This window comes from Trichosurus vulpecula, chromosome 1 (genome assembly GCF_011100635.1).
Source record: "Trichosurus vulpecula isolate mTriVul1 chromosome 1, mTriVul1.pri, whole genome shotgun sequence".
Taxonomy (NCBI): domain Eukaryota; kingdom Metazoa; phylum Chordata; class Mammalia; order Diprotodontia; family Phalangeridae; genus Trichosurus; species Trichosurus vulpecula.
The window spans coordinates 389,656,968-389,672,009 of NC_050573.1; the positions used below are offsets into that span (position 1 = coordinate 389,656,968).

Below are 15,042 nucleotides of genomic sequence, written 5' to 3' on the forward strand. Positions count from 1 at the left end.
TCTGTCTTGTGGGACATTGCTCAAATTACTTAAAGAACTCTGGATCTATGATTGCTTGGCTACAAAATGAGGGAGTTGGACTAGACGATCCCCATGCTCTAAATACATGATTTTATCATCCTTCCTTCTTTCTATCCATCAGTCTATCCTTTCAAAACCTATTCGTTAAATGACTACTATAGGCAAAGCACTATTCTGGACTTTGATGGGAGATACGAAGATAATTAAAATATTACAAGCATAGTCCTCATAGGATTTGCAACCTAGCACCAAAATATATAACATTGTGTAAGGACTTCAGAAGAACAGATTATGATGAAAACATAAAAAACATACAAAATGCTATGCAAGGGCCATGGGAAAATACCCAAACTTCCGAACTGGGGAGACAGGAACAGATTTATATGGAGAAGGTGCCATTTAAAGTGAGTCTTACAAGGATAGGTAGGATTTCAAAAGGCACATTAGGGGTAGGAACAGGAAGGGGATTCTGGACTTAATATTACTAGTCTGTAAACTACGTGAGCACAGACACTATTTTACCTAAACTTTGAATTTCACTCAAAGTTTAGCACAGTGCTCTGAAAACAGGAAGCCCTTAAAAAATGCTTCCTTAATTGAGCTGAATTGGATAGAAAATGGTGACATATCTTAAGAAGGGAAGCTGAATGGTCCAATTCCAAAACAGTGCAGTGAACATGAAGGAAATGAGTATTGTGAGATAAGTTTAGAAGAGTAGGATTTAGGCCAATGTGTTGTAGAAGGCCTTGAATAGGAAAACACTGAAGGGTGAGCAGAAGTTAGAGGGTAAGATCTGTAATCAAGGAATATTAGCTGGAAGTGGTGTAACAACCGGTTAACAAACATTTATTATGTATCAGGATTTGTTTTAGGAAATAAGAATACAAAGCAAAAAAAAAGGAATCCTTATTCTCATGGAACCTATAGTGTATCATGAAAATGTATCTAGCCATAGGTAGATAGAACATGCATACATAGAGAAAAATATATATGCGTATTGCTGTAAACATCTAAGTTGATATAAAAATTACCCATTTACTCTAAATTCCTATATATGTGTAAATCTTTATTTACTATATATACATATATGAATATATGCATACACAGATGTACACAGACGTGTAAATATAGTAAATAAAAGTTATTTTGGTGAGGAAAAGCCTATCATAGGAAATGGCTCCAGTTGAGCTTTAAAAGAAGCTAAGTATGCTGAGAGGTAAAGTTTAAGTAGAGTGCATTTCAGGTACAGAAGATGGCCTGTGAAAAGGCATTGAGATACGGATTGAATGGCATATGAGAGACAGGAAGTAAACTAGTTTGGCTGGACCATGGGATATGTGAAGAAGAGCAAAAGTAATTTACTAGCTATGTGATCCTAGGAAGATCATTTAATATCTCAGCCTCAATTTCCTAATTTGTAAAATGAGGATTAAAATAGCACTTCTCTCACAAGATTGTTCTGAGAATCAAATTCTATATATACACACATATAGTTGTATGTGTGTACATATATATGTATATGTCTATACACATATGTAAAATCACTTTGCAAACTTTAATCAGTAGCTATTAATATGTAATAACTCTGGAAAAGTAAGCTTGAGCTAGAGCTAGGGCCAGATTGAGGAGGAGTTTTAAATGCAAACAGTTTATATTTGTTTCAGAAGGCATCAGAGAACCACTGAAGAAGTTTCTTGAGTAAATGAGCAACATAGTCAGTCCCGGACTTGAAGGATATCCCTTTCGCAGTTGTGTTAAGGATAGATTGGAGAATGAGAGACTGGACGTAGTGAAGGAATTCAAGTTACAGATTTGCTAATTACTAGTTATGTGATCCTGGACAAGTCACCTATCTCTCTAATCCTCAATTTCCTCACCTGTAAAATGGAGACAAAAATACTTACAGAACCTAGGTAACAAGGTTTTGGGACAGGGGAAGTGCTATCATAAGGGTAATAGTTGTTACTAGCCAATAAGTACACCGTCTTATACAAAGCCTTGAACAGAAAAAAAGTATTTAAATATTTGTTGAGTTGAACATAAAAATAGGCTCTTGAGAATCGGTCATGATGAACATGATGGTGCTGGTGGTTGTATCTGTAGTGTTGATACTGCTATTCCTGTTGATGATCAAATGAAGTACATATTGAGTATACTGGCTTAACTACTTTGAATTGGCTGGAAATTACCACAGTTTTCAAAACATGGTATTATGAAAACGAGAAATGGATTATTAGACACTCAACTGAATAGTTAGCCTAAGCAGTTGCCAATATAGCATCTCTGCTCCTGCCACTCTCTAAAGCAATTTCCACGTAACACTTTCTTCCCTTCAGTATATAACCTGCCACACTATCCACTTTTTACCTGTTACTATTTTATGAAAGTCTCTGTTGACCCCTTTTCAATTTATTTATCTTTTTCAATAATATTAAAACCTGGTTCTAGATAAGGAAAGATGACAAGAAATTTTTTTTCTTTATGAGAGAACATACACAATTTTGTTATATCTCTTGGGCATTCTATGTATAAAATTTTCTGAAGTTTTGTTAATCTAGTTTGTCTTATTTTTAATGATATGACTAGAATATTTACACATCTGATTCATTATGAAGCATTTTTAAATATTCTGGGCAGTTGAATGGGGATTCATTAAGATTTCTATAAATATTTTACATTCCTCTGAATTTTACAGTAGTATTTCTCTTTAGACGAGCTCAAAGTAGTTTACAAACATGCAATATCTCATTATTACTCAAAACATCTTGGTCGAATAAATGTATAGTTTTTTCTATCGAGCTTTTAGAGGAAAAATACCTCAGATGTCGGCGAGCTGGGGTAAACAAACTGATTCGAAGTCTCACAGTGAGTAAATGGCAAGTTGAGGAAATGAGTCAAATAATCTAACTCCTGGTGTCTTGTGTCAGCTCTTTGGTGCATTTCCTCTCTATTACTAGATCATTTTCTAACTGAGTTATTATGATGTTGTGATGACTCTCAAAACAGATTCTGAAAATCCTTTACCTGAGCACAAGATGAGTTAATAATAAACTATTTGAACCCAATTCGGTAGCCCTAGTGCATGGTTAACACTGGAGTAAATTAAGAAGCAGCTAAGCTGCAGGTTTAGACCCTTTAGCTGTGAATATCTTAGCCTGTGACTACTGCAGTCAAATCCGAAATGTTTGCTTAGCATAGTTTGTATGATATTTGTGTATGTAAAGGCAGGGAGGGAAGAAAGGAGAAAGTGATAATGGATGAAAGGCATTTGCCATCAAAGTGTGAGGAAATCTTAGTTACTTCACTAAACAAAAATAACACATTTAGTGATTTGTAATATAAGAATAAAATGAGCTCACTAGGTCTCCAGAGGTCTGCAATATGATCTTTGAAAAAGGTAGCTTGCCAATTTAATTGAGGTAGGAGTTATTTAATTTTTTACAGGTATAGTTTTCAATAAAACTACATATGCCTATAATACTGCAATGGCAGATGTGTCTCGATTATTAGAGGTGGGCTCAAGGGAATATATACAATGGATCTTGAAATCTGTAAGCAGCTGTTGGGGGGAGGGCTGTAGTGAGAGAGGGGGGCAACGTACCACACACACACACATGTTCCTTAAGTGCGGCAATGTTTTGTTATTTTACTGCAGGTGTATTACAGAGATGAAATTTAATAACTTATTGTATACAATACCAATAAAACTGCAAAGATTCAGTACCCTGATGTTCACAAAGTACAAATGAGAAAGGGAGATTATTTTGTGTGCACATAAACACAGACATCATATACACGTACATGTGCAGTGCCCTTCTCTCCCCTGCCCCAAATGTAGGCACACAGAGGTGAGGTTCACTTCCTGAAAGCTAAAATGCCATATTTCTGCTTCTATTTTTGTTGTCAAATCAAATCTATTTCCAAATACCATAAAAATGGCTTGTGAGGAATTCAAAAGAAATGTTCTTAGAGAAGAAAAACAAATCCAAATTCACTGAGACATTTCACTGCAAGATTAGAGCTGGGGGACAAGGGCAAAAACTATTAGCTTCATGAAAGTGCTATGTTAGAAAGAGAAGATAATTCATTTATCAAAAAGCCTATGGAAGGATTATAAACTACGAATGCTTCCATCATTACTACACTACCTAGACCTTACAGAATTACAGAATTTTAGAGCTAAAAGGGGGTCTTCAAGGTCTAGTTCAACCATTATATTTTACAGATGAGGAAATGCCTAAGGTCACATGTCTTCATTTAAGGAATAAATCAAGAACGCTGCATCTTCAATGTTTAATAAATGCACGTTGACTATTATGGATAGAGTTAGAAGTAGGACCCAGATCTCCTGATTTCTGGGCCAATGGACATTCTTAATGAAGTAGTCCTTTTGGGGGAAAAAGGATGTTTAAGTATTTAAGCAGTTTAAATAAATGTTTTTTTTAAAGGAAAGGCTTTTCTCATTTCCTATTCACTATTAAAATGCACTGCTTTTTATCTTTTGAAGAGAAAAAATATTTGCAAAGTGGGTGACAATTTTACAAATATGTAAGTGCTAGCTGTTTCTTCTTATTTATACTGTAGGACACAAAAGGTTTTAAGACTTAAGAGTTAAATATGTGTTTATATAAATATACATATTTGTCTGTGTACATATTCACATACAACATATCCAACCCTTGGAAAAACAAGGTTTGGTATATCCAAGTATCAATAAAGAACCAACCTTGAGGCTATTCTGCTTTCAAATTTAAGTACACAAGTACACAGGTATGACTTAACATTGATTGCTTTATTTGTTTAGTCATAATAACTAGATTTCTTTATCACATGTAATGATTTAGGAAGGAGGAAATTCTAATTGCTAGTGGTTATCAAAATGCCCTTAATGCTTTCTTTTTTCCCCCTTAATGCTTTCAATAAAAAAATCGAGAAGTTAATGCCTAGGTTCTGATGAAATTTCAATTTGAATTCTAGAATGTCATTCCTACGTTGTCTCATAAATCAACCCAATGCAATTTCAACGATCTTTCTATTCACTTTTTGTCTGAAACTACTGGGCAAAATTCTTCTGAGTTTTTAAGGTAGATTCTTAGTGTTACTGTCATGGACAGGGCATTTGGCAAGGTGTATTAACAATTGTTGTAAACCAAAAATTCAGTGGAAACTCTTAACAAGATGGGAATTAGGAAAGGGGACAGAGCTATATTCTAACTGTTTAATCTATATTTTGGTGTTAGGTTTTGAGGTTTGGGGGCATATAGTTTCTATCAGTGAGATAACCCAATTCATATGATACTATGTCTTGTTTTTGACCCAATCAAGTTCGAATGATAATCTTTTCCTTACATAAAATAAGAGTACATATTATAAAGTCTTTAAGGAAACAACCCAAGATAATTTTTAAGGGTACTACAAAATGACATCTCAACAAAGACTAGGTTTTAGGGGGTAGTACAATATCAACCTCATAGAGCACTTTTAAGGATTAAATATGTTTAAAGGTACTTTGTAGGTAAAAAGTGCTATTTAAGAATACAAGGTATTCATTGACTTAGCAACTTAAATGCAAAAGTGATTATAATACGAATTATATTTGTATTACATAATTATTGTATTATAGAATTGACACCTATTGCTATTTCTAGTTCACAAAGGAAGAGTGGGATTCCATGCATGCTCAATAATTTATTAAAAAATTACTTAGTACTACTAACATTAGAATTCTAGTCTCTCAAATTAATAGTAAATTATGAGTGTGGGGAAGAGGGCCAGGGAGTAGAGCATTTTGTAACAATTTGATGGTGAATGTATAAGAATCTCCTAAGAAAATGTGATTGTTTCTATTAATATTGAGAATTTCTCTAGATCTTACTGTAACATTTTCCTTTGTATGATCTCAAAATAATTTATGACCATACAATAATATCATGTTACTCTTCAGAATATCTTAATGATCATAAGAAGCTGAGGTGAAAAGGTTGGGCTTTTTTATGCTCTTTCCCTAATTCATTCTTCTCTCCAATCAGAATGGATAAATGCTTGGAGAAACCTCGAAAAAAAAAAGTAAATGTAGTTATTTGTATTTATCTCATTTATATATACATTCACACATATACATACACACACATATCTGTGACACTATGTCATGAAAAGTGACTTAACTTTGACTGCAGTGTTGAGTGTGACATTAACTTCTGTGACCTTTGGCAAGTAACTTTACTTTTTGAGACTCAAGTTCCCTTTTCTTTAAAATAAGTTAAATTAAATGGTCTCAGAGGGCCCTTCTAGCTGCAAAGTTCTTTTTATAATCCACCATTTTCCTCTTCAATTATTTCAAGATAGCTTATCTCGAAACCTAAAAAGGCCCAGAGACTGCTTTGTATTGTTAAAATTATCCATGAAAGGACATGGAGAATGATTCTCTAACCCCTATGTCAATATCATCACACTGTGCTTTCACATACCTTCACAATAGCTCCTAGACTGGAGACGTGGAAGAAATCTAGAAATTTTATAGAATAAAAGAGAAAAAAAATTGGGCAAGGTAGAAAAAAACACTTCTAAATGAGGACTTTTATCTTTTTTTCTTGAAAAAAATACATGTATTTTTTAATGATAAATAAAATGGAAAAATGCTGAAATATTTTAATCTAGCCTTTACTTCCTCCAAAACACTTATAAAAAAGTATAAAATCATAACATTTTCATGTAAAAACGTCTATAATATCTCAGATCGTTACAATTCCAACATAATACATCTCTCAAATAAAAACATAATGGGCATTTCTGTTCTCAGGGGTCACTATCAGTTTCAGAGAAAACAAAATGTATTTCAGTGCCTTCTTTGCTTGTGGGCTTTCCCTTATTGATTTTTGGCTCTAAAGGCTTTGTTTTCAAGTTTTTAATTGCTCACAAATTGGGAATGGGGAATCTATATTTGCTACTTCATTTTTTAAACATCGAAAATGGAACACACTTAAAAGTGAATTCCTCGAGTAAAAATGTGTAATTATTCAATGATTACAACATAAATGAAGAGATGCCTAAAAGAAGACTTAACTGTCAAGAACTCAAAAACTTCTCTTGGTTCTGGAGAGTGGAGAATGAAATGCATTTCTCTCCTCTCTAAAAAGGTGGGGGACAGGTAGGACAGAAGGTTCATACAGTCACACTATAAGAAAAAGTCATCGTACCAGTGTTTTTGCTTAACAGTTTTTTTTTTTGTTACAAGAGAATGTTTAATTCTGGGAAGGGTGAAGAAGGGTATTTCCACAAATTACTATGTTATTAAAAAAAAAGAGGCATCAGCAAAACTTATTTTAAAAATATAATTATTTTAAGAATGAAATGCATTTTTAAACATAAAATACCTATCATGATGTCTTTATGAGCAGAGTAAATTATTATAGAATGTGCGTTGTGTCCCTAAATGAACAGACACAGATTTTGTAACAATAAAGGATACTCCAAAAAGGACTGCAGAGGCTTCAGTTATTCAATATATTTCTGTACTGGCCCACTCTTTTAACACTTTCAGAAACATACATTCCTACCTTAGGATACACATAACTCATGAGTATTGTTGAAGATATAGAAAAGTATAGAAAAAATATGATTTAAACTAAGCTTATTTCAATCAATTTGGGCAGGGGAGCTTGAATTGAAAGCTCCGGCCTCTCTGGACATATTCACCTTCGTGAACACAAGTGTAGTGAAGCCTTGGAGACAGCTTTAATGTGACTTGTCTTAAGTAAGGCTCTGATGGTTCATTTGAACATTCTTATAAAAGCTAGTCATCACATTATCTAAAAATGCCTATATGGTTAGCCAGAAAGAATAACAAAGGTTTCAGACCAATCTCAGATGAAGAGGTTTTACCAAGTAAACATCACAATGAAGCACAATGCATTCCATTTCCAAATTTTCTTTTAAAAAGTCCCAAGGGAACTCACAAACATTCTTTCAGTTATTTTACCTGCATCAAAGCCACAGTTCCATATGAAAAAGAACATCACCCTTCTTAGGAAGAGAATATTAAGACAAAACAACAAAGGACATTCCCAAGGTCAGAGGTAGAGGTAGACATTGATTTGGGTCTTCTACCTCCACTCTAAAGTGCTTTGAACTTCCTAGATAAAGATATTAAAAAGCAAACTGTAGATGACCATCTGACAATCAATCCTGTTTTCTTTTCCCTTCCATTTCCCTATGCAAGAAAATCCCTGTATTCACTTCCATAATTTGTCCTAGTGACATCAACAAACCAGTTAGCAAATGGACATCTCAGGAAAACATGAGGTACTGGAATCATCCAAGGCCACAAAGGAGAAAGAAATGTGTCTTCCCGAGGTCTCTGGTAATGCTTACTGAGAAGCTGTCATTAGCTATAGCACTTAACTTGGACCACCTTACTAAAAAGTTCATTTCCACTCGACTTAGTTCCTGTCAGACTTTCCATTATACATTTTATTCTCTTTGCCAGTAAAAAGTTGTATGAGGTTGCATTTTGGCAGGGGTGTTTTCAGCCTGGGTGTGATTTCCATAAGCCGATTTGACTTAAATTAGTTTTGTCATCATTTAGTAAGGGAAGAACTAAAATGTCATTTTCTGGTTTTTTAAAAATTCCTATGATTTTCTTCTTTCCTTTCCCTTAAAACACTGGGCTAGTAAATACAACATGGCCATGTTTATCTCAGGAAAATTCACAATTAAGTGATTCAGTGACTTTCTATTACCCCATTACTGCTTTCCATTAAAAATAGTTGGTGGATAAAAAGAGAGAATGATGGCTTTTGTTTGTCTGCTTTAAGACAAATTGTATAAGTCACATGACTAACACTATTACTCCTAAGAACTGGACAACTAAATCCTCAATAGAAAACAAATAGACATTAAAAAAAAACTAAAATTATTAAGAGCCAACCAATATATGTCATACCTGCCCCACCTCCCGATAGTACCTGTTGCTTCCTTCTAATTCTCTGTAGCTTCAGAGTTCAAGACCCCTTTGGCATGGGGTTACAGTACACATATGCATATTAACAGAGCTGAATTTATACATTGTTCATCCTGATACAGTATTGTTCCCATGACCCACCAATACATAATTATGCTTTGGTGATTCTTAGAACCTGCCATCTGATAAATGCTCCCCACTTCAAAAATTCTGTCATAAAGGAAAGGGGAAGAAATAAAAGTAAATCATTTCTCATCTACAAGAGCACCCCTTTCTCACTGGCGGTGACTCATTTCAACTATGATCTCCTAATTTTGACTAGAAGCCCAAAGCTCAAGAACTTCGTTCTCTGTGCTTCACATAGCTGAGGTTCAGTCCAGATTCACTGAATAAAAGGGCACGAGGCTGAATAATGTTTTAGAATACACCATATCCTGTTCTATTCTCAATTTCTGCAAAAATATAAATTCAAAATTCATTAACTGATTTTAAAAAATAGTTGTGTCAACATATTATAACCCTCAGACTCTATTCCCTAAATCCAAAGAGGCTCCAAACTACTGCCGTGTCTTTGTCCCTAAGTAACCATATTATTCATGGTTACTGCTGAGACGATGCTATGGATAGTGATCGCTGATCCATGCAAGACTCACATCCAGCAAGCAGAAATAAGAATGAAGGAATCTTCCACAGTTCAGAGTTCCTTTTCTGTCTAGCACATGAAGACCACTATATCATTACACGACAAGAAAAGCACATTCCATCTTACTTACATATTTAACATACATTGATTGCCTAGACACATATGTACACAAACTCACATGTGTGTACTTTCAAGACCCACATTCCAAACATCATACAATGAACTACCTTTATATCCTTACCCTTCGGCCCCTCCCAGCTTTTCATCTCACCTTGTCCTTGAAAAAGGCACCACTGCAGTTTCACCAGAGAAAAGTGTTCCCCGCAAACCTACTGTATGTATTCCTATACATAAACAGTCAGTCTCAAGCAGTCTGAATGATGATTTCACAAGTTAAGGGGCCTCTCGCTTAGTCAGCAGAGGAAATCTTTGTGTCTGTAAGGAATCACGCCAATTCCTATTAGTAAGAAAGGATGCAGGGGCAAGCACGCCTATTCTCTCATTGACCAACAAAAGGGGCCCAGTGAAAACACAGACCTATTCCATCACCATCTGCAAAAAGGAAGGATGTTGTCAACCTTCTTCTCCCCAAAACTTTAATGATCTCTGCCTTGACCCTCAGAAACCAGATACACAGGAATAGGACTTTCTACAGGAATTGAAAGCTTTACACTAGAGACACAGCATTAAGAGGCTTGTCACCCAAGCTATCTACCCCGAACATTTGCACTCACATTCCAAAGATGTTTCCGCTACACTGGAAGCGCTGTAAATTTCTTTCCTGCAGAATTCTTTCCAAACAAACTGCCATGAACTGCACTCTACAACATGTGCTGCATTAGTCCTTAACCAAGCCACAATTTATCTCATCTCCACAATCCTTTATGTGCAGAATATGACTGAACTGGGGGCGCAATGGAACAGGCGAAACTTGAAAAAGGAAACAGATGCACAAAGACAACCCTAATTCCACCTTTAGAGGTGTATTAGTGATAGATAACGAAGATAACTATATGGGCTCTATTCAGTTCCTAGAACTAGTGTTTGTTTACAGCTTTCTGAGCTAAACTAAAAAAGTTTTTTTTTAAAAATTCAAGAATAGATTTTTCTGTACCATTAAAGAAGATAGGTGATGAAGGAGGATGCTCAAGAGAGCATACATTCCCAATCTAACACAATAAGAAGATGCATTCTGTTTGGAGGAATAATTAAACAGTGAAAGTCCCCAAATATTAAAAAGGGTTATTAAATTCTCTGAAGTTTCCCCAAGTAACAAACCTATGCACTAATAAAAAGAAAAGTCTGTGCTTTAAAAAAAATAGGAAAGAGTTTTAAACATGTTATTAATACCAATGCTGAAATTAGAAAGAAAGCATCTTTCAAAAACTCAATTGTCTTAAAACAAAGCTTAGAGTTTTGGCTATTGATAGTATTTTTAGAATCAGTCTCTCTCTGGAGAGTTAAAAGTATGCAAATGCAGAGTGCACAGAGGCACAAATACACACATGCTATACCTTTGTATTACATTGGCATTTTATTATTTAATTAAAGTCCTCTTATTTTTCTAGCTCACGCATGCTTCCCTTGAGACGGCTTTGCTGTTAGCCTGCTGGCCTTGACTTCCAGCCAAAAACAATTCAGAAACAAAAAGGGACAACAAATCATATTTTCACAGACATTTTTATCCCTCAATACAACCCTGTTTTCACACAACATCATACAGTCTCTATGAAAACTATAATTTATGGCAATAGCCACCAAAACCAGGGTCTGACACATGCTCCATGGTGTTGGGAGTTTCATCATTCTAAAAGTTGCCGAATTATGAAGAAATTGTTCCGATGAAACCCTTATGAAAAAGCATCAATGGTTTGCAAACATCATAACTGGGACACTGAAGGGTGGTTCTAAATCCAAATTCAAACCAGTGACTGAGTGTGAGAAGGTAGGACAGAAGCTGAGGTTACAGATTAAGAATAGAACATGATTCATTATTTAGTATTTTATAAGAAATAGTCACCGGCAAACATGCAAAGAATAGCTGTGTCAAAATCTAAAATGCATAATCTACTTTACAAAACAAACTAATTTACCAGGCTATTTATCACAACCTCTTCCACTGCAAAGATTATTACTTACCTGGTGGCAACCCTGTAAGTTTGATTCTCTCCCATAAGACGAGTATGAACCCCTTTCTGTTTTACCTGTCAATAGAAATTTAAAAAAAAAAGGTGTGTAAATTTTTGTTTTCCTCTTTAAAAAAAAATCTCCTCCAGGTAACAGATATCTACTTTTCTCTTCCGATGTTTACATATGTAAAGTAGGCACCAACGGCAATGTATGCAAGCAAGAGAAAGGGATTAACACTTCTTCACTCTGGCTATGATAAACTGGAAAAAAATATCCTTCATTCCTATTCTTAGCCAAACTGCTCCACACTTCCAAAAACTGTCATTTCAATGGCCTCCAATTTCTCTAACAAACAAATTGACATTCCTTATTTTCACTTTCATTCTCTCCCTCAAATTTTAAACAATTTCATTTTTATTTACACAGCAGGCAAACTATCTATGTAATGACCCTAGCATAGTAATTCCCATTGATTATATTGACACTTAATGGTGAGGCCAAAGCTAATCAATCACAGGCTCTCCAGATGGTGAATTTAGCAAAGAAACTATTCAGAATTCTGGTGGTGTTTTTTTTAACCTCTTTCCCAGGAGTAAATTCCCTCATGATCAACATGATGATGGAATTGACGAGGGGGGGGAGAGAGAGAGAGAGAGAGAGAGAGAGAGAGAGAGAGAGAGAGAGAGAGAGAGAGAGATTTATTTGTTTGGACATTTGCCCATTCAGAACTAAGGTTCCAATTCCACCAACAGTCCTAGGAGCTAAGCAGGGGCCCACTGAAAACCATCATGTACAAGCACCAACTACCTAATTGGTTTCTGAGGACTGTTCTGTTTTTCTTTAAGTAACGAAGAGCTGAAAAGTGGCTGGGATACACTCTGGCCATATCTAAGAGTAAAAGACAATCTTCTCCTCTGGTTTTTTAAAAGTACTTTTAGCCTTAATTATAAATTGGGCAAGATTAAGGAGCCAAATTAAATAAGAAGTGAGAGTAGAGCTCACCCGATGATACACAAAGTCTCATGTTGGAAAAATTTTAGATACAGGTACATACATAAGATCTAGCGACATAGCAGGTAGAAAAAGTATCAAGATAGTGAGAACACTAACAGAACCAAGTGATGAATTTCTACGCCTCTTCCCTTGAAACTACTAGGCTTTAAACAGTGCTAACCAGCAAGGATTTTATATTTCCTTGTATCAGGAGCAATGGGGATGTATTCATTGGGTTTGAATCGGAGTAAAGGATGCAGAGAAATGTACAATTAAAAAAGATGACTAGTTAGTCACATAGCAAGAGTGAGGCATAACTACTGGATAGCTTATCTGCTTGCCCTGGTATCTTCTTAATACCAAGAGAAACAGAGACTCTCAATGTATCAAATAGACTTGCTAGGGAGAATGTCAATCGACAAGTATTTACTAAGCACCCGGGTATGTGTGAGGCACTCTCCTAGCACTGGGGATACAAATATACTCAGAATGAAACAATTCTTACTCCAAGAGCTTATATTATAATAGCTAAGCTTACATTCTAACTTGTAGGAAGGTGCGCACAAGAGTTGCAGAGGATGGGCAAGCATGAATTAATTGCAATGTGCATCACTGCAAGAACACCCACATCAATGAGATCACAGCTCTATATGAATATTTCAATACTGCATCTGTGAAAAAACCAATGCTAGCTGTATCAGTCAATAGATGCATACAAACCTAAAAATGCTTCCTACCTCAAAGCCCATCTAAGACAACGGAGAAAACAGGCAGCATGTATTATAATTACCCACCTCATTACTGTCAATAAACATTGAGTGAAGGCCTAGCTGCTCCTCATTGCATCATTGCCACACATGAAGAATCATTCCTCAAAACGTCTAACACTTGGATAATGAAAGTGTTACCCAAGTTAATTCATTCTTGGTATATTTCAGTCTTGTTGGAGGAAAAACATAGACCTAAAATTTCACATCTGCTAAAGCTCAGTCCCAACTCCTTATCATGGTATAGAGGTGACCATGGACTGTCAGCATTTATGGAGATAGAGCTTAGGCTTGGGCAAATACTAACACAGTAGAAAAGCTTCCTGTGTGCTCTTCCTGGCTATACTTCTATGATTCAAGAACCAGCCTAATCAAGTTGACAAAGGCTCATGAGCAGAAAGTTTGCTAATGAGCAATGACTTTTCTTTTTTTCTTTTTGTAGCCAAAGGAATTTATGAAGACTTTCTTCTAAGGGCCCAAAAGGTCCTGACCTATGCTTATAGACAGAACATTCACAGTAATGAAAAAAAAGACTTGGAAGTAGTGAAGAATAGCCATAAAATGTACATATCCACTGAGGAAGTTAGACATAATTTTAGAAATCATCCTCCTCTACCTCTTAGTCTGAAAATTGCTAGAGGCTTGAAGGAGTGAGCTATGTGACAAAATTCAGTAATGATAGTAAAATGATTGCAAATATTAATTGCATTCCTATTGAAACAAATCAAACAACTTATTGGAGAAAATGGGCTAAAATCAGGGGTCAGTGTGAGGGTGTGGCATATTCTTCTTTAGCTATTTGATCTGAAAATGCTTCTAGTTTAACAGCAAAAGTACATACACAAAGAATACATTCTTAAAGTGAGATCAGAATATAATTTTAAGGTGAAAATTGCTTTTACTTTCCAGGAAGCTGTACCTAATTCCTTCCTCTTCAACCGCCCCCTATTATTTAAAAAATGTCTTCTAAACGCAATTTGAAGAAGGCAGAAGATCTACTTGCTATTCCATGGGCAAGACCAAGCTGATGAATGTGAAATGTCATTGTCAAATCTTATCCTCAAATATCCAACACTGGTAGCAAAAGATAAGATACACAACTAACTTGAGTGTTTCTGGAATTGTATGTAAAACCCTATTCTGCGTTTTAGGTTTTTTTTTTTAGTGAGAGAGAGAGAGAGAGAGAGAGAGAGAGAGAGAGAGAGAGAGAATATATTCAGTCATGGAACAGATAACCCTAAAAGTAATGTAATCTTGGCTGCATAGTACTAATGTTCTTTACTATCATATCAGATACAGGCTGCCTCATCTTAATTTCCGATGTTAAAAAATATTTATCTAGATACAAAAATAAACCCATTGCAAATTACAAGTTGTCAGGGTTAAAAATCTACTCCTGTTTGTGTGGGGGAGGATAAGAGAACAGCATAGACATGAATCATTCTCAGTAATTTGAGTGTTTCCATGACATCAATGGGCACTCGTCCAGGACTCTGTCGAAGTCTGTGAGGTACCAAAGAGGCAGAGCA

The 15,042-nt window shown here is 35.4% G+C and overlaps 1 protein-coding gene across 4 annotated transcripts in view; it reads right to left on the reverse strand.

The window, feature by feature from the left end:
* The window catches only part of TCF4 (transcription factor 4), a 435,705-nt gene that overhangs the window by 203,810 nt on the left and 216,853 nt on the right, over positions 1 to 15,042 (reverse strand). For all 4 annotated transcript variants that reach the window (XM_036757133.1, XM_036757108.1, XM_036757126.1 and 1 more), the window contains one exon: positions 11,763 to 11,827. In XM_036757133.1, coding sequence (XP_036613028.1) covers positions 11,763 to 11,827 — 65 coding nt within the window. The remainder of the gene's footprint in view (positions 1 to 11,762; positions 11,828 to 15,042) is intronic.